The 14,691-nt window shown below is 38.5% G+C and overlaps 1 protein-coding gene across 5 annotated transcripts in view; it reads left to right on the plus strand.

Annotated features, from left to right (window-relative positions):
- The first annotated feature begins 7,658 nt into the window (after nt 1-7,658).
- The window catches only part of atp8a1 (ATPase phospholipid transporting 8A1), a 102,247-nt gene continuing 95,214 nt past the window's right edge, over nt 7,659-14,691 (plus strand). For 4 of the 5 annotated variants that reach the window (XM_022760212.1, XM_022760216.1, XM_022760213.1 and 1 more), the window contains exons 1-2: nt 7,659-7,769; nt 7,939-8,015. In XM_022760212.1, coding sequence (XP_022615933.1) covers nt 7,720-7,769; nt 7,939-8,015 — 127 coding nt within the window. In that variant the 5' untranslated portion in view covers nt 7,659-7,719. Of the gene's footprint in view, nt 8,016-14,691 lie in introns of all 5 variants that reach the window. The other variant, XM_022760215.1, reaches the window with a different exon arrangement.

Raw genomic sequence — 14,691 nt, forward strand, 5'->3', positions numbered from 1 at the left:
CTCATAGCGGTGACAGCACCACTCTGTTTGAGTGCTGCCGTTTGGCTCCTGAGGTAAGTGCTACACACACACACACGCACACACACACACACACACAGCATGCCCTCACCTGTTCATGTCACCTCCTGCTGATCATTAGAGAAAATCCATCTGGTAATTCTTAAGTCTAATGTGGCAAACTAAGATTTAGTGACATCCTGAGGCCGTAGTATTATTATGAGTCTGGCTGGGGTTTTAGGTCTTATTGATCCATAGTGACCCTAGCTCTCCTTTAAACTGTCTTTTATTAAAAGGACGTTACAGCAGCTATTTTAATATGGCCTGTAACAGCTCTTTGTATATAATTGCTGATAATAGCCAATATCAGATACTATTAGAGTGTCTAGACTGTGGAATTACTGACGGAGGAGCTGAGGATGACAAAATCTGTTTTATTTTTTAAATGTTACTAGAACTTCATTTTGTCTAGGCTTGGTGGTGTCACCTACCTCGCTGCACCAGTCAGGATTTAGCATCATTTGGATCAAAACTCAGTTGATTGGTCTTTTGCTTGTTGTTTGCCTGCTTTGTCGCCAGGTCGCTGTCAGTTGAAGGTGCCCTGAGGAGATTTCTTGTCAACAAAGTTCCTGTTTGTTTCAGTGTTACTCACCAAAATGTATTGTGTGTATCCTTGAGTTCTAACAAACATTTACTCCCTCATAAAACATTTACAGAGCAGACCTTTTTTTTAAAAAAATTTCAGACTTGCATTGTTTACATTCATGTTTACATGGTAACAGGCTTCTCCAGTGTTTTTGGTGGTGCATTGGTGCATTTCTTGGTGCATTACCCCCCCTGTGTGGAATAGTGTGAAACCACTGGCCGGAGTCTGTCTTGTGCCACCATGTGTTTTTGTGCAGATACAGTTGTGCAGTTCTGTTTGTTTTTGTAACGGAGTGCACCTATAACATGTAGTATAACATAAGTTCCTAATTTTCTAAGGTTATGTAACCACCGTTCCCACAGTGACAAGTTTACATTATTAGTCAAATAACTGACCACACAATGAACTGTTAGACTGACTTTATGAATAGTTCACAAATTCATCACGTTTCAGCAACTCATTTATTCACAAAAACATGTTACAGTAATACTGCCATAGAGGATTATGTCCATATTGTCTCAATATCTTGTTATCAGTCAAATGACTGTTATGAGTGAGAGCCAATAATTAAGCCATTTTTGTAAGATTGATTGTATGACTGATTGTATGATTGGTGTTGTTTCTGCTTTGTGTGCTGAATTCTGGATGATAGCCTTTGTGCATGGAAATTTTATATTAATTATGTTATATTATATTATATTATACAGTCATTGTCCTGGCTGGCTGGATTAGAAACTCTTCATTTTGGCAGTCAGTGTCTGGATAAAGCTGCTTATTTTATGCTTCCTGCTAGTTGAACATACTGTTCTTATATTTGGAATAAATCAGTCACGGTCTTTACATATCATTTTCATTTTAATTAGTTTTTTTTTTTATATCATAGACCATCCCCCATACATCCTTTAACTTTCAATCAGCATAGAGAGAAAATCTCCTCAGTTGTCTTATTGCAACCAAAAGCTTCACATGTATACATTCACAGTAGATGGGTTCAGATAAAATACACATAAGCTCACCATGGCGTTTAGCCTACTGCAAAGACAGGAGGGGGACATGCTTATCTAGAGTTTAGTGAAACACACCTATGTCATGTTGAGTCAAGCAGCCATTTTATCTCATTTTAGCACAGTTCGACCACTGAGATGGTGTCTATTCAAGTCTATTAAACATATTAAACATAGTCTAATCAACCTGAAGAGCTTATCTCTTAGCCCCCCTCATCAGTAGTGCTAATGCAGCCTCGCCAACCACCTCAACTGCTGTTCAAAAAGCCATTCGAAAAAATGAATACTTGAACGCACTTTAATTTCACTGCTGTTTGTTGGGTCGGCTGTGACTGAGTGGAAGAAGTCAAACAGTGCGGGCTGATAAATGGCCTTCATTTTGTGCAGCTTGAATAAAGAGGTGTATTCATAGATTGCCAGTAAGATTTTTATGTTTACTTCACCACATGACTGATTTGCAGTACATTTCTTGAGTTGTTGTAATAAGACAGAATCAGACTGACCTCTCCACATCTAGAAACAGGTATTTAAATGTTTTTTAATTCAACTCTTACCTCTGAAATGTGAAATGTGTCTTTGTGCAAGTTTGACAAGATGAGCTGCACACATAAATCAATACTTGTGAACAACTTTTAGGAAAATGACTCCACAGTGACTCGCCATTCATGATTATTTGGCCATCAGAGCACCTCACGCTTCCCTGACTACAGATCAACATCCACAAGGGGGCAGAATGCAATTCAATTACAGCTAAATGTCAGGCTGCCCAATCACTCCCTGAAGAGCTGTAGGCAAGGGATGAAGGATGCAGCTGCTGGGCTGATGACTGCATCCACTTGTTTGGTTTGATCAGTCTGAGGAGTTGAAGCAATGATTAATGATGAAATCGATGACAAAATGATTCAAGTCAAGTGAGCAGGAGCAGGATTAATGTATTCTGAAAAGACAGAGATTCAATTTTCACTCTAAAGATTTACAAACTGAACGTCAGAGGGATTGCAGTCAGCACATTTATTGTTTCTCAGAGTGTCAAAGCACTGAACATGAGAAACGGTCTTAATTTTTGCATCTTAAATCTGTCTCAGTGCTGTGGGGAGCGTAAAGGCTAAATGAAAGTGTCCGTAAATTAAGCAAGCTGTTATTATAACAATTTCATTTTAAACAGAATGATGCTAAATGACTGTTGAGCACTAAAGGATTGAGGTTACTTCGAAGAGATGTTTCACAATAGCAGTTTTTAGTGCCATGGGAAAGATACCAGTGAGGGGAATAGCCAGTAATTCATCCTCTTTAGTTAACTGGGATATGATCCAGAAAGGCTGTTATAGGGTTTAAGCTGTATGCCTTTTTTCTTTAGTGTTTCTCTCTCAACAGCAGCAAAGTGGCTCAAAGTAATTTTTTTTCTGCAGAGACAAAGGACTCCCAGATCGAGGCTCACACGCATCATCATTTATTCAACCTGATTTTTGTCAACTATCTCTGCAAACTAATTGCAGTTTGATGAGGAGAAGCTGACATGGAGACATTTTAAGATGGGATAATGAGGCATTTGTACTGTAGTAGTGCTTGATAGCTCTTTAGGAACTCCTGATTGATTAGTCAAGAGTTATAGGCCATATTTATCTCAGATTGTATTGAGAAATTTTGAGCAATGTGGCGATATGTCTGACTTCCTGTTTCTGCATCTTTGCTCCCAAATAAATTTTTTTGTCTCCTAATGGTTTCGAGTGCTGTTTTGTTTACTAGAAAGGAACCTATAACATTCTACAGCAATGAATTTTCAGATAATCAAATGGGTTATTAAACTGTGGGGAGTTGGAGAACCTATAAAGGACCACTTGGTCCTTCAGTTTGTCTGGAAAAAAATGAAGATGCTTGTTTTTTCATTGGGCAGTGACGCTGTGAAAATTGTGTCCACTTTGTAAAAAATTGAGTCCACTTTGTATTTTCACTCTTCCTGTTCAAATCATCGAGTCAGGGAAAATTAAGTTAAGTGAGAGTTAAAAAAGAAAAAGCTGGAGAATTGCAGGACAAAATTTGAGATGTCAATGATTTTTTTGTACAAACCAAAGAATGTACATCTGTTTTTTTTAAACTAATCTTTGTCTTAATTCTAAGGTTTTATTCAATTTCATTTTATTTTATTTTATTTTATCATTTTTGCCTTTATTAGATATGTGAAGGTATACATCTTGACCACCAGGTCACCAGGACGCCCCCTATAGGCCTACTCAGCATGGAATGCAATTGTTACTTTGTTAATTGTTAATTGTTACATGAATAGCTAATTCATGCTGTGGACAAATATAAAATAAAAAGGACCTGAACCTGAGGCAGTATCAGCTCTGTGTTTGTGTAAAGTCTTAGTGGATCTTTAATTTGCAGTCACAGCCAGCCAAATTACATATTTACAAAGAAATTGCATATCAAAGAACAAAGCTGTTCGGAGGGAGTATCAGTGACATGTTTTTAGGTCGAGCTGATAAAGAAAAAAATAAACTGATAAAAACACTCGTGGTGTGTGTAACTGACACAGATTTAAATGTGAGCGGCCGGTTAAATGAGTCATTGTTTGGACTGGAAATGCTATAGAACACAACACCAGTGCATACACACATAATCGAAGAGGCAGGCTTCTTGTCACTGTTGCTTAGCAACCGCAGGAGCTACAGAGCCAAATCCCCATGGTGGCGAGCTGATGTTGAATTAGGTGGAGTGGGGGAAAGAAAGGAAATCTTTGGGAGAAATGTGTCTCTAGCAGGCACAGGAGGAGGTGGAGATGTTCAGGTGTTCATTTCTTATTTTTGGATGCGCTGAATCTTGAGCTCCGATGTAACACAATCTTTCTGTGTTTTTGTTTTTGCTTTTTTGGGCTGTTGAGAAAAGGACATATAGTTGCATTTCACATTTAAGAAACGGGGGAAAAAATGTGTTTTATTTTCTAATATGAATTTAGCTAAATCTTAAGTTACTGAGTATTTTTGTTTAAAGAGGTTTGAACACAGATGCCCTTTGTGGTTACCTGTGCCAGCATGCACTACGTAGCTCATACACAAAGCCTAGAGACTGTTCTATGTTTTCAGCAGCCACAGCATAATCTCATCTCCCCCTAATCCTCTCCAACAGTAAATACATTTTAATTTTTATAAAAAATATGGGTAAAAATATTACGAGAGTTTTCTAAATTAGTTATAATGAAAGATCGTATGCAAGGAGTCTGGCAGTAAATACAAATGCACATAAGCAGGACACTCAGCATTATGAAAATACTGCCAGTGCAATATAAACATCAGACATCTGTAGTGAGCCTGTAACACTGCAGTTCTCTCAGGCAACTGCAGTGGTGCTGCTGCTGTACAAATGCTGTCTCCAGTGTCATTTGCATTTCAGCTGCAGTGGGAATGAGAACACAGTTTGATTTATCATATGTGCAGCAGCCAAGCAGTCGCAGCAGAGAGGGCATTGTTGCTGCTTTCTTCCTTATATTGCCATGCATATTGTTTTTTATTTATTTATCTGTGCTATTTTTGGTAACTGATGGTCTCTGTTATTGAGCAGATTCATGACAGCAGAGTGACACACTGATGAGGGATATAAAGCAAGCTAGAGTCAGTAACCCTGGATTAGATCTTCTGCTGAGCTTGTCTCTAGACAATAATCGCATAATGACACAGTGATTGATTCCATTGTTGTGGGCGGTAGCTGTCCAGGTCTGTCACTACAAAACCATTTTATTCTTCATATGTTTATCAATTTAATTCTCTCCAGACTTAAGCTTCTTGTTTTATGGACATAACTGATCGTTTGATTTATTAGTCAAAATATGTTGGTGAACAAAAAAGGGAGTTCTTAAAATTTATGTGGCATTACCTCTGCTACATTAGACATTCAAAAACATGCTGAATGTTGTCAGACAATGTGGAGCAGAGCAGGCCATGACAGAAAGTGCTGTGTAATGTTAGAGTTATTTTTCTGCAACAGATGACGTGGGAGACCACAGCCACATGGCCTGTCAAAATGTCCATGTAGATGAAACTGAACTGTTTTGTGCATGCACATCATATTTTGCTCTGTTGAGGGGTAAACCTTGAGTGTGAAGGAAATGTATTTTGATCAACAATCCCAGTACAGCATCTTAAAAGCTGTGTGCTCATCTTGAGGTTTCTACAATTTGCCTTTGTTGTAACTCTATGAAAAACAATAGTCTGGTAACTTTTAGATGTACTGGCTTGTTAGCAAGATACAAATTTGTATCTGTTTTAGAGTTGTTATAAGGTATATTTTTTCCACTTGTGAAGCATAGTTACGGGCCTCCAGTCTTTTTGTATTACAATATGTTAAAAATGTCCATCTCTATATCTCACACACACATACACAGTATGACCATAGATATCAGTCTTCTTATCTGGCTCTGTATATGATAATAAACTAGAGCAATCTCTGAATCTCCTCCTTTTGGAAGTTAAACGGATGTTTTACAGCCTTCTTTTAGAGGTATTTTGAAAAAAGAGTTGTTTTTTTTAAATTTAGGACTATGCATTATCCTGTATGTTAGGCTACAGTTTTGCAAAGTGTTAATAATCATATGAATCATGAATATCTTTAGTAAGCATGTGTAAACCTTTATTCTAAAGGATTAAGTGGCACTTTTCAATATATTACATATTACTGCTTTCATGATCATATTTATATATTTACATATATTATTGTACATAAAACACTGAAAAAATAAATGAAACATACAGTAACAATTTAAAAGACTGCAAAATATGATTTTAGTATCATCTAAATGTTATTTAACAATATACTTCCACTGTTAGGGAATATATCTAATAATCAGCAATGGAAGGATTAGGTACTCATATTCTACAGTAAAAAAAATAAGTATAGAGATATTGGGTTACAGTCCTGCATTCAAAATCTTACTTGAGTAAGAGTAAAGAAGTATTAGCATTAAAATGTACTTAATGTACCAAAGGTAAAAGTACTCACTATGCAGGATGTTCCATTTCGGGAATAATTGCATTATAGTCACTGAAACATTAATGTAGATAGCACTTTAATGCTGCGAAATAGCTACGAAATATGGAGCTCAGTGTAATTACTTTATACACTGCAGGGTAGTCTAATCTGTTTTATACATATTGTTTTATAAGTTTATTGTATTTTGTATTAAACGTCTGAATCTGCAAAGTAACTAATAATGATAGTAGATAATAATGAGTAAAAACTGCAATATTTCCATCTTAAATGTAGTGGAGTAGAAATAGCCTACAATGTAGCATAAAAGGGAATTACTCAAATGAAGTACCTCAAAATTACACTTAAGTAAATTACTCGACAAAATGTACTTTGTTACTTTCCACCACTGCTCACAGTACAATATGCATAATTCCAAAATCCGAATTTGTTTTATTATTTGCAGAAATCAACAATTATACATAGTACACACACACATAGATACATAAATAGATAGGCTACACATAGTATTCGTACAGAAAGAGATGTCAATGTAGTGTCATGTCTTGCGAAATTGAGTATATATGGAAACCTTCCTTGAATGAAAAATATTTCTAATGTCTAAAATGTAGCGGGTCTTGTCGTTTGCTTACATTGCAGTAAGTACGTTAATACATACATTAATAATTATATTTTATACAAAAACAAGACTCAATCGTGATAAGGCAACTCCCACCCAGTGTACTATTGTTGTGTCTTCAACCTGGAACAACATCTGCTGCAGAGGGGCGACGATCCACACCAACCAATAAATCAATGGACAATTTTAAAAACATATCCGCGTCTTAACCATTATTGGCAATGCCGATTAAATAAAAGTTTTTTGTTATTATTGTATGCTCAAACAAAAACTTATTTTTGCTAGTAGCGGTGAAAAGACCATTATTATGTTCACTCACCCCCTCCCGCTGCAGTTAAATGTGGTACGGTCCATAATGTGAGGCGCAAAGTCCCCCTCACTTCAGTGAATGGTAAGTCCGTGTCCACTCCTCTAAACCGACGGCGTCTGTTGACTCCCTAATCCGACGTGTGAACCGGGATGCTGGGGGATCCATGAAGCCGTGGGCTCCTGGGCATGGTTCTCTCACCACCAGGAAATTAATGTAGGCTATATCTCGTAAACAGCTCTCATTATCAGCAGTAAACACGCAGCAGTAAAGTCCGCATGATAGGGGTTCCTCTGTTGAATTTTAGACGTTTTCTTGAAATTCTTTGACGGTTGAGAGGAGGCAGCAGCAGCCACAGGGAGCAGAACTAACGACCGTTTGACAGGTGCCGTCGCCCGGCTCTGCGTGGAGAGATGCCGCCCGTCCAGAGAACGATGTCTGATCTTCGAACCCGGGCAGACGGTATGTAGAAACTATTTTACTTCGGTGTTATGTGTTAGAGAAATGTTGGAAAATACCGTTCACCATTCTACGGGCATTTCCTTGTCACTGCAAGAGGGCCGGGAGCTCTCTAGAAGTACAGTAACTTGCTAGCTAAAGCTGTGATTAACAGTGCCCAAGCCGGGTTCAAAGAAACCCCGTGGGCGGGGGCTTGAGAGTTTTCTAATCGAGTATCAAGAAAAATAACTAGTTTTAATGCAACTTGTTTCAATAAAAGTTAACCCAAACAGAGAGTGGAGAGGTCTGCTGATGTTATCTCTACATCTGCAGATAAAACAGGGGTTTCCCAGACAAAGGCTTTATCAGATGGGTGTTTGAAGTCTGTCTGAAGCTTCTTGAAATGAAGCTAATGAAAGGTAGGGTGCACCTGAACTAGCAAACCTAGCACCCATCCAGACTGGGACACCCCCCAGCTATGTCCTGCCCACCACAAAGGGTATTATCCACTCAGAAAGCAGAATAAGTGCCCAGGAGTATTGCAACTTGAACCCTAATACCAGTTGCCACAAGGCTGACAGCACAGAATCAGTGGTGAAAATATTCAGATATTTTACCTTATTTTACTATAGTGCAGAAATACTCTGTTAGAAGTAAAAGTCATGCTTTCAAAATTTTACTGAAGTAAAGTCTGTCAAAATGTACTTTAAGTACCAAAAGTACTCATTATGCAGAATGGATCATTTCTGAATAATAGTGTACATATTATAATATTTCATAATAGTTACTGATGCATTAATCTATGTATCACTTTACTGTTGCCAACTAAATGTAGAGCGTTACAAAGTAGAATATTTGTCTGAATTGTAGTGGAGCAGAAGTAGAAGTAGCAGAAAGTGGAAATAATCAATTGAAGTACAAATAGAAAAGTGTACTCTAGTACAGTGCTTGAGAATTTCCAACACTGACAGTAACAAGTGTCCACCAAATGGCATCCACAGTAGTGTGGGTCTAATAATACAGCCATTGTAATTTGACTAGGACCCTCACTCCTTCACTGCACCAGTAACTTTCCACTGCATCTCAGTTGTGTTTGCCAGGAAAAGAGGATGCAGATACGCACATGTTATTAAAGTCATTTATGCTCATAAGGGGATCTGTCTATTTTAGGGCTTAAGGTGTGTTTGTTTATCCAGGAGAGCACCTATGGAGACACACAGCACAGACATATTGCTGGCTGCAGGTGCACTCTGGGGTTGCGCTCCTCCTATCACTGTTTTGTGGCGGTCCCTGACCTCTGACCTCTCTGGATAGCAGCAAGAATTTATCTACAGGGATCAATAACATATCACAATATTTATGACGCTCACTGCAGTTTCTGTTTGTCTTCACAGTAAATGCAATTGTGCTTCCTTGGTTTGATTTTGGATGGCATAGATTTGATTAATAACTGTAGGCTCAGGCTAATATCTCAATCTGACTTACTGCTGTTGAGTATATTTTTTGGCTGCTAAAGCAAGCAACCTGACCTCTTAAAGTGAATTAGAATGAACTAACTCTCAGTCGTATTTTATATACTGTTCTATAACTCAAAATGTAAGGGTACTAAGGGTACATTAAACCTGAATGCCTAATATATGATTTTCATCAAGTCTATTAATAAAACAAAAATAGAAAAAATACATTTTTAAAGAGACATGTGCCTTGATTTAAAAATTCAGTATTTGTGAACATGCAGAACTGTCTGCAAGCTGCTGCAAATGACAAAAAAACAAAAACCAATCTGTAATACAATAACTACTTACAAATCTTTTACCAGTTCATTATTATGAACAATGTGATAATGGCACCTGATATAATGATCCATTGTTCAACAATGTGTTCATTGTGCATATGCATACATTTTAATTTATTTAAGCCATATATCTCTACTTGACTTTAAATGTGACAATTCTTAGCCTGTTCATGTACATTAATAAAAACCCGTGAGACAATTGAAGGGAGCACATTTAATCTTTTGATATTTACAAAAAAGGCATTTGTTATCAGAGTGGTTCACCCAGCATGATTTGAAACCATATTTATAATTATGTTTAATGTAAGAGATGTATATTATTCTAGTCAGTTTAAACATAGCTTGATAAACATTTCATAAAAACAAATAAATGTGTTACTTGAGGCAGTAGTGTCTTTTTTACAGAAAAGCTTGGTGGATTTACCTGTTATAGAAAAAATTAAGAAACATGTTTAGTCAGATGCTGCTGCAATATTTAAACACCAAATGTGGAAAGAAGACAGCATGATATTGCAGCAGAACTGAGAGTATTATTGGCCCAAATGACCATTATTGCTTATAGATTTTTAGTTAAGTAGTAGTCGTTGAGTTAAGTATTGAGCATATCTACCATCCAGACTTTGATCTACTCCATATGCAATCAATAGGAATCTTTGTTTGCTGAGTCACATGAAGTCATACATACCCAAAATAGTGATCACATTGTGAGTATTGGTCATACTTGCTCATATCTGTGCCTTGATGTCATCATTTCTATTTCTTTCAGTCATTCAAAATAAAGCAGTACATTTTATGTGACAGAACAAGTTGCGTGGTGGTAAGATCATCCTTCTTATTTCTAGCTGTAGGCCAGGTGGTTTATGTATGATCAGTAATAATAAATTGATGTCTGCTTAGAAGAAGAAAACCTGATTGCAGGTATTCAGTGGTTTTACCCAGATTTAGATGATGAATATAGATGCAAAATCACCAGTAAAACCATCATCTGTGTTGTTAAATTGAGTTTCTCCTGAAATTAATTCTGTGTTTGCAAGAATGGTATGAGCAGGGTGCATCTCATACTGGAGATTTCACATCATCTTGTCTTAAGTGGTTGTACTTGGTGGTAGTTTTGAGAGTTTGTTTTAAAATGGCACTTAAGACCCAGTAATTATGAGTCAATTTGTCATCCTGTACACCACAACAAAAATTATGGTGTTATTCCGCTTCTGTGTAACTGGTAGAAATCTAAATATTTAAATACTAATATAGATTCTGTAAAAAAAATGTTGATCAATGGGGCTGCTGCAGTCACAAGAGCGAACACATGAATTATGCAGTAGCTAACGCTGTCACCCCCAACCCCCTGCTACCACACACTACCTTTATAGGTTACAAAGAGCAAATGATTTTTCTGTTTTTCACTTGGTTCTATAGCACTGAGCGCACAGTATCACCCCCCTGCTTCAACAGTCGTTGGCTTTGATCACCACCTGCACCAGGCCAGGTTGATGACCTATACCGCTGCTCCAGCATCTACATTTCCAGACTCAAGGCTCCATATCTGGTTAACTATTTTACTCAATCACACATCTGCTCTGCAACATTTTTTTTGGTTGTTTTTACGAGAGCCTAAACACTCTTCCCAACCTTCAATTTTTATTTTTTAATCACCACAGTGCATCAGGCTGGCTTCCATCTAGAAAGGGCAGCCCTCTGCAAGGCTTACCACCTAATCCATCAGCGGCCTGTCCGTCAGCTCTCCATGCTGCACACTCCCCAGTCTTGCCCAGCACGTGCCGCTCCACTCCTCGTCACTCCTCTCCTCTGTGCTGTGGAAACATCCAACATCACTGCCAGCTTGTGCCTGCATGTGTTGCCAAAATAACCTTATCTAGGACACTTGGGGTACAGGTGACGTCAGTAGCTATCAGCATGTTTAATGTGTGATCCTGCAGTGACAGACAGGCACCTTTAGACGTTGATCTCTCCAATACAAATTTCCATGATGGGCAGGAAGGCTCTTAATACCTGCTTCCACTGTCTACATGGAAAAGCTGATCGACAGGGGCCACGCAAGTAAAGGCTAGACAGATGGCAACAAGCATCCTGTTTGCAGTCTTAGCTTGCGTGCTTATCTGCAGACAGACCAAATCCCCTCTCACAATTGACACTAAAGGTAAAGATAGGCAGGTAAGCCTGTCCTGTGAGGATGAAGCTATCCAAAGACCAAATGCTTGTCTTTGCGTGTCAGTTGATTCATATGATGGAAGGTGCTCTTGAGCTTCTGATTGCCCACATACTAGTTCTGAAAGACACAAAGTAGTCTGCTTCTTCTTTAAGCATTATATCTCTGCCTTTCTTTTATTCTCTAGATTTTTTTTTCATGTGTAAGTGAAGCAGGATGTTCCCCCGTAGCATTTCAATAACACCAGCTAAGCCTCAGTATGTCTGAATTGTGGTAACAGCATGGGGAGGGAGACTGGAGGGGGATAGACTGCTCCCTTCTGAAGGGATCGAGGGCTGCCCATGTGCCTGGCGGATCACTGGCTGATAATAATGTGGCACAAAAGCCCAACACGCCACTAAATCCCCTGTCTGTGGCCGTTGGTGTGTCATATCAAGTCCCCTTGGGCCTCTCTACTCTGTCTATGTGCTGGCATGGGACATCTCCTCTGCTCTATTTTCCACTTCATGTTCTGCCTCCATCACTAACCTGCAGCCAGTCTAATATGTGTTTCTTCAGACATTCAATTTCCCTCACCTAAATGATTCTCCTCTGTCTGCGAGGCACAGTGGATGTGGCAGACCACTGTGAGAAGGGGGAGATGTAAAAATGCTCACGTGCATGTGTCCACACAGAGACTGATCTACAGTTCCTCTGATGCTGAGACACAGAATCTAATCTGATATTTGCTCATGTACATCATTATATTGACCTGAAGGAAGACCCATGACCTCATGCATGAGAGCTTTGCAGAGAGTGTCATGAGGATTAACCATTGACAAGAAATAATTTTAAATTAATCTATTGATTGTTTTTTCAAGGAAACAAATAATTAAAAATTCAAAACGTCTTGATTGAGTCCCTGAACTATCCATTCTCTGGAATTGATTAGATCCTCTGATCTGCAGGACAAGTGGACATCATCAATAACTTTCCTTGATTGAACCTTATTTACGAGCCACTGAAAAGCTAACTCACTTCTCACTTCTCACTTCCTGTTCCTAAACATCAAACAATTCACAAATGCAGCATTATACACTGAGAGAGAAGACTTAAACTGTATCTGTAATCATGTTTTTTTTGCCGCTGAGCAGAAATTGTGTTTCTGGCCTGGTTATGGTTGTCTATGTGACGCATACATGCATGAACAGCAGGAAAATGCAGCAAGCCTGCACGTGCGAGGAGACAGTCAATGTCATTGTGTCACAGCGGGATGACAAGGTCAGATGGAGAGGTGTCAGAAGGCACTACTCAGGAAAGCAACACCATCGGTTGTTGAGAGGATAAAACTTTTGCTGCCCTTGACCCCTAAGATCTCAAGCATTTTATGATGACCCCCTTCTTGTCTCAACTTTATGTCCAACTAGGTCACAGTGGTGCTTCCACAGATAGATGGTTGGGTCTAAAACATACATCTGAGACTTCCATATTTGGCGCCAGTATTTACTGTGTTATACCATGCAGCCCTATCAAGATGAGTCTGCTAAACATTTGATTTGTGATCTGAGTTTGAATGTAATGCAAAACCTATCTACTCATCCCACAATATATGGGACGGGTCATATTCTTAAGATGGTTGTGCTAACAAAACAATAATGTTTTTATTGTTTTCATCGGTACCTAAGCTCCTGCAATACAAGCAGTAGTGTAATTGATCTTGCTATTAATAGATGGTCTGAGCACATTAATGTTGTTCAAGGCTGAAGCCTGAATCAATAATAGACAAGGCATTATTTTCTCTATAAAGCTAAAAGGATGGACTCGACTATTGTGCACGTGTTACTTTGTAGTTCTGGATCATGGAGGTGCTAGTTTTGCCTGTTATGCTAACACATCAAACATGTCAAATCAGGTCAGTGAGCATCACTGAAACACTGGGATGGATTAATTGTCATTGCTCAGCCATCTGGACATTACAGCTATTTTTAGAGAACATGACAGAAATTTGTAAATAACACTGACTTTTTTCAGATGTTTAGATTTTCTTAACAAATGCAGCTGCACATTAAACATGCATGCAAAAGTAGAGCTATGTTAAAATGAGATATGTTTGACAGCCAACAGGATAGATCTCCCTTCATCACAGCAGGTGGCAGAAAGGCTTGGACAGGATTTTGTCAGGCTCTCTTCATCTACATCTTAAACAGAAGATTGGACCACCCCTGTAGTTAAGGTACATTGAAGTTTGGGTAACTGAAACTTCATGGTTAAGGTTAAATACTGGAGCCATATTGGTTAAAGAAAATCAGCGCTGACTAGGACAGAAGAAGTGAAGTCCTGATCTCCAGGGAGACAGTTAAATTCTTGATTTGCACCCCCACCCTAATCACACATCCTTACTGTTCAATTTACAGTAAGGGTGTCAGCTGATCCTTCTCCATACGGGAGTTACAGTAAACCTGTCAGACAGCAAACAACATCCCAGTTGCTCCAACCAATCCAACCGGTCTCACAACAGTGACACAGACAAAAACTTGTTTGTTGAAAAACTAGATGAAAACTGTTTAACATGAAGCAGCTGCTAACAGGCAGAAAGGTTGACTTAAACAGTGCTTGATAATTCTCCAAAGACTCAACATTTTTGTTTAGAAAAGACTTTGAAAAAGTTCTGAAAATTAATAATAGTGGGTCTTAGTCTTAGTCAGTGGTTACAGTACATTCGTATTATCCTTCAAGTACAGGAAGAAAAAGGGCCCTCT

Source organism: Seriola dumerili, unplaced genomic scaffold, assembly GCF_002260705.1.
Source record: "Seriola dumerili isolate Sdu_G_001 unplaced genomic scaffold, Sdu_1.0 BDQW01000331.1, whole genome shotgun sequence".
NCBI classification, from domain to species: Eukaryota; Metazoa; Chordata; class Actinopteri; order Carangiformes; family Carangidae; genus Seriola; species Seriola dumerili.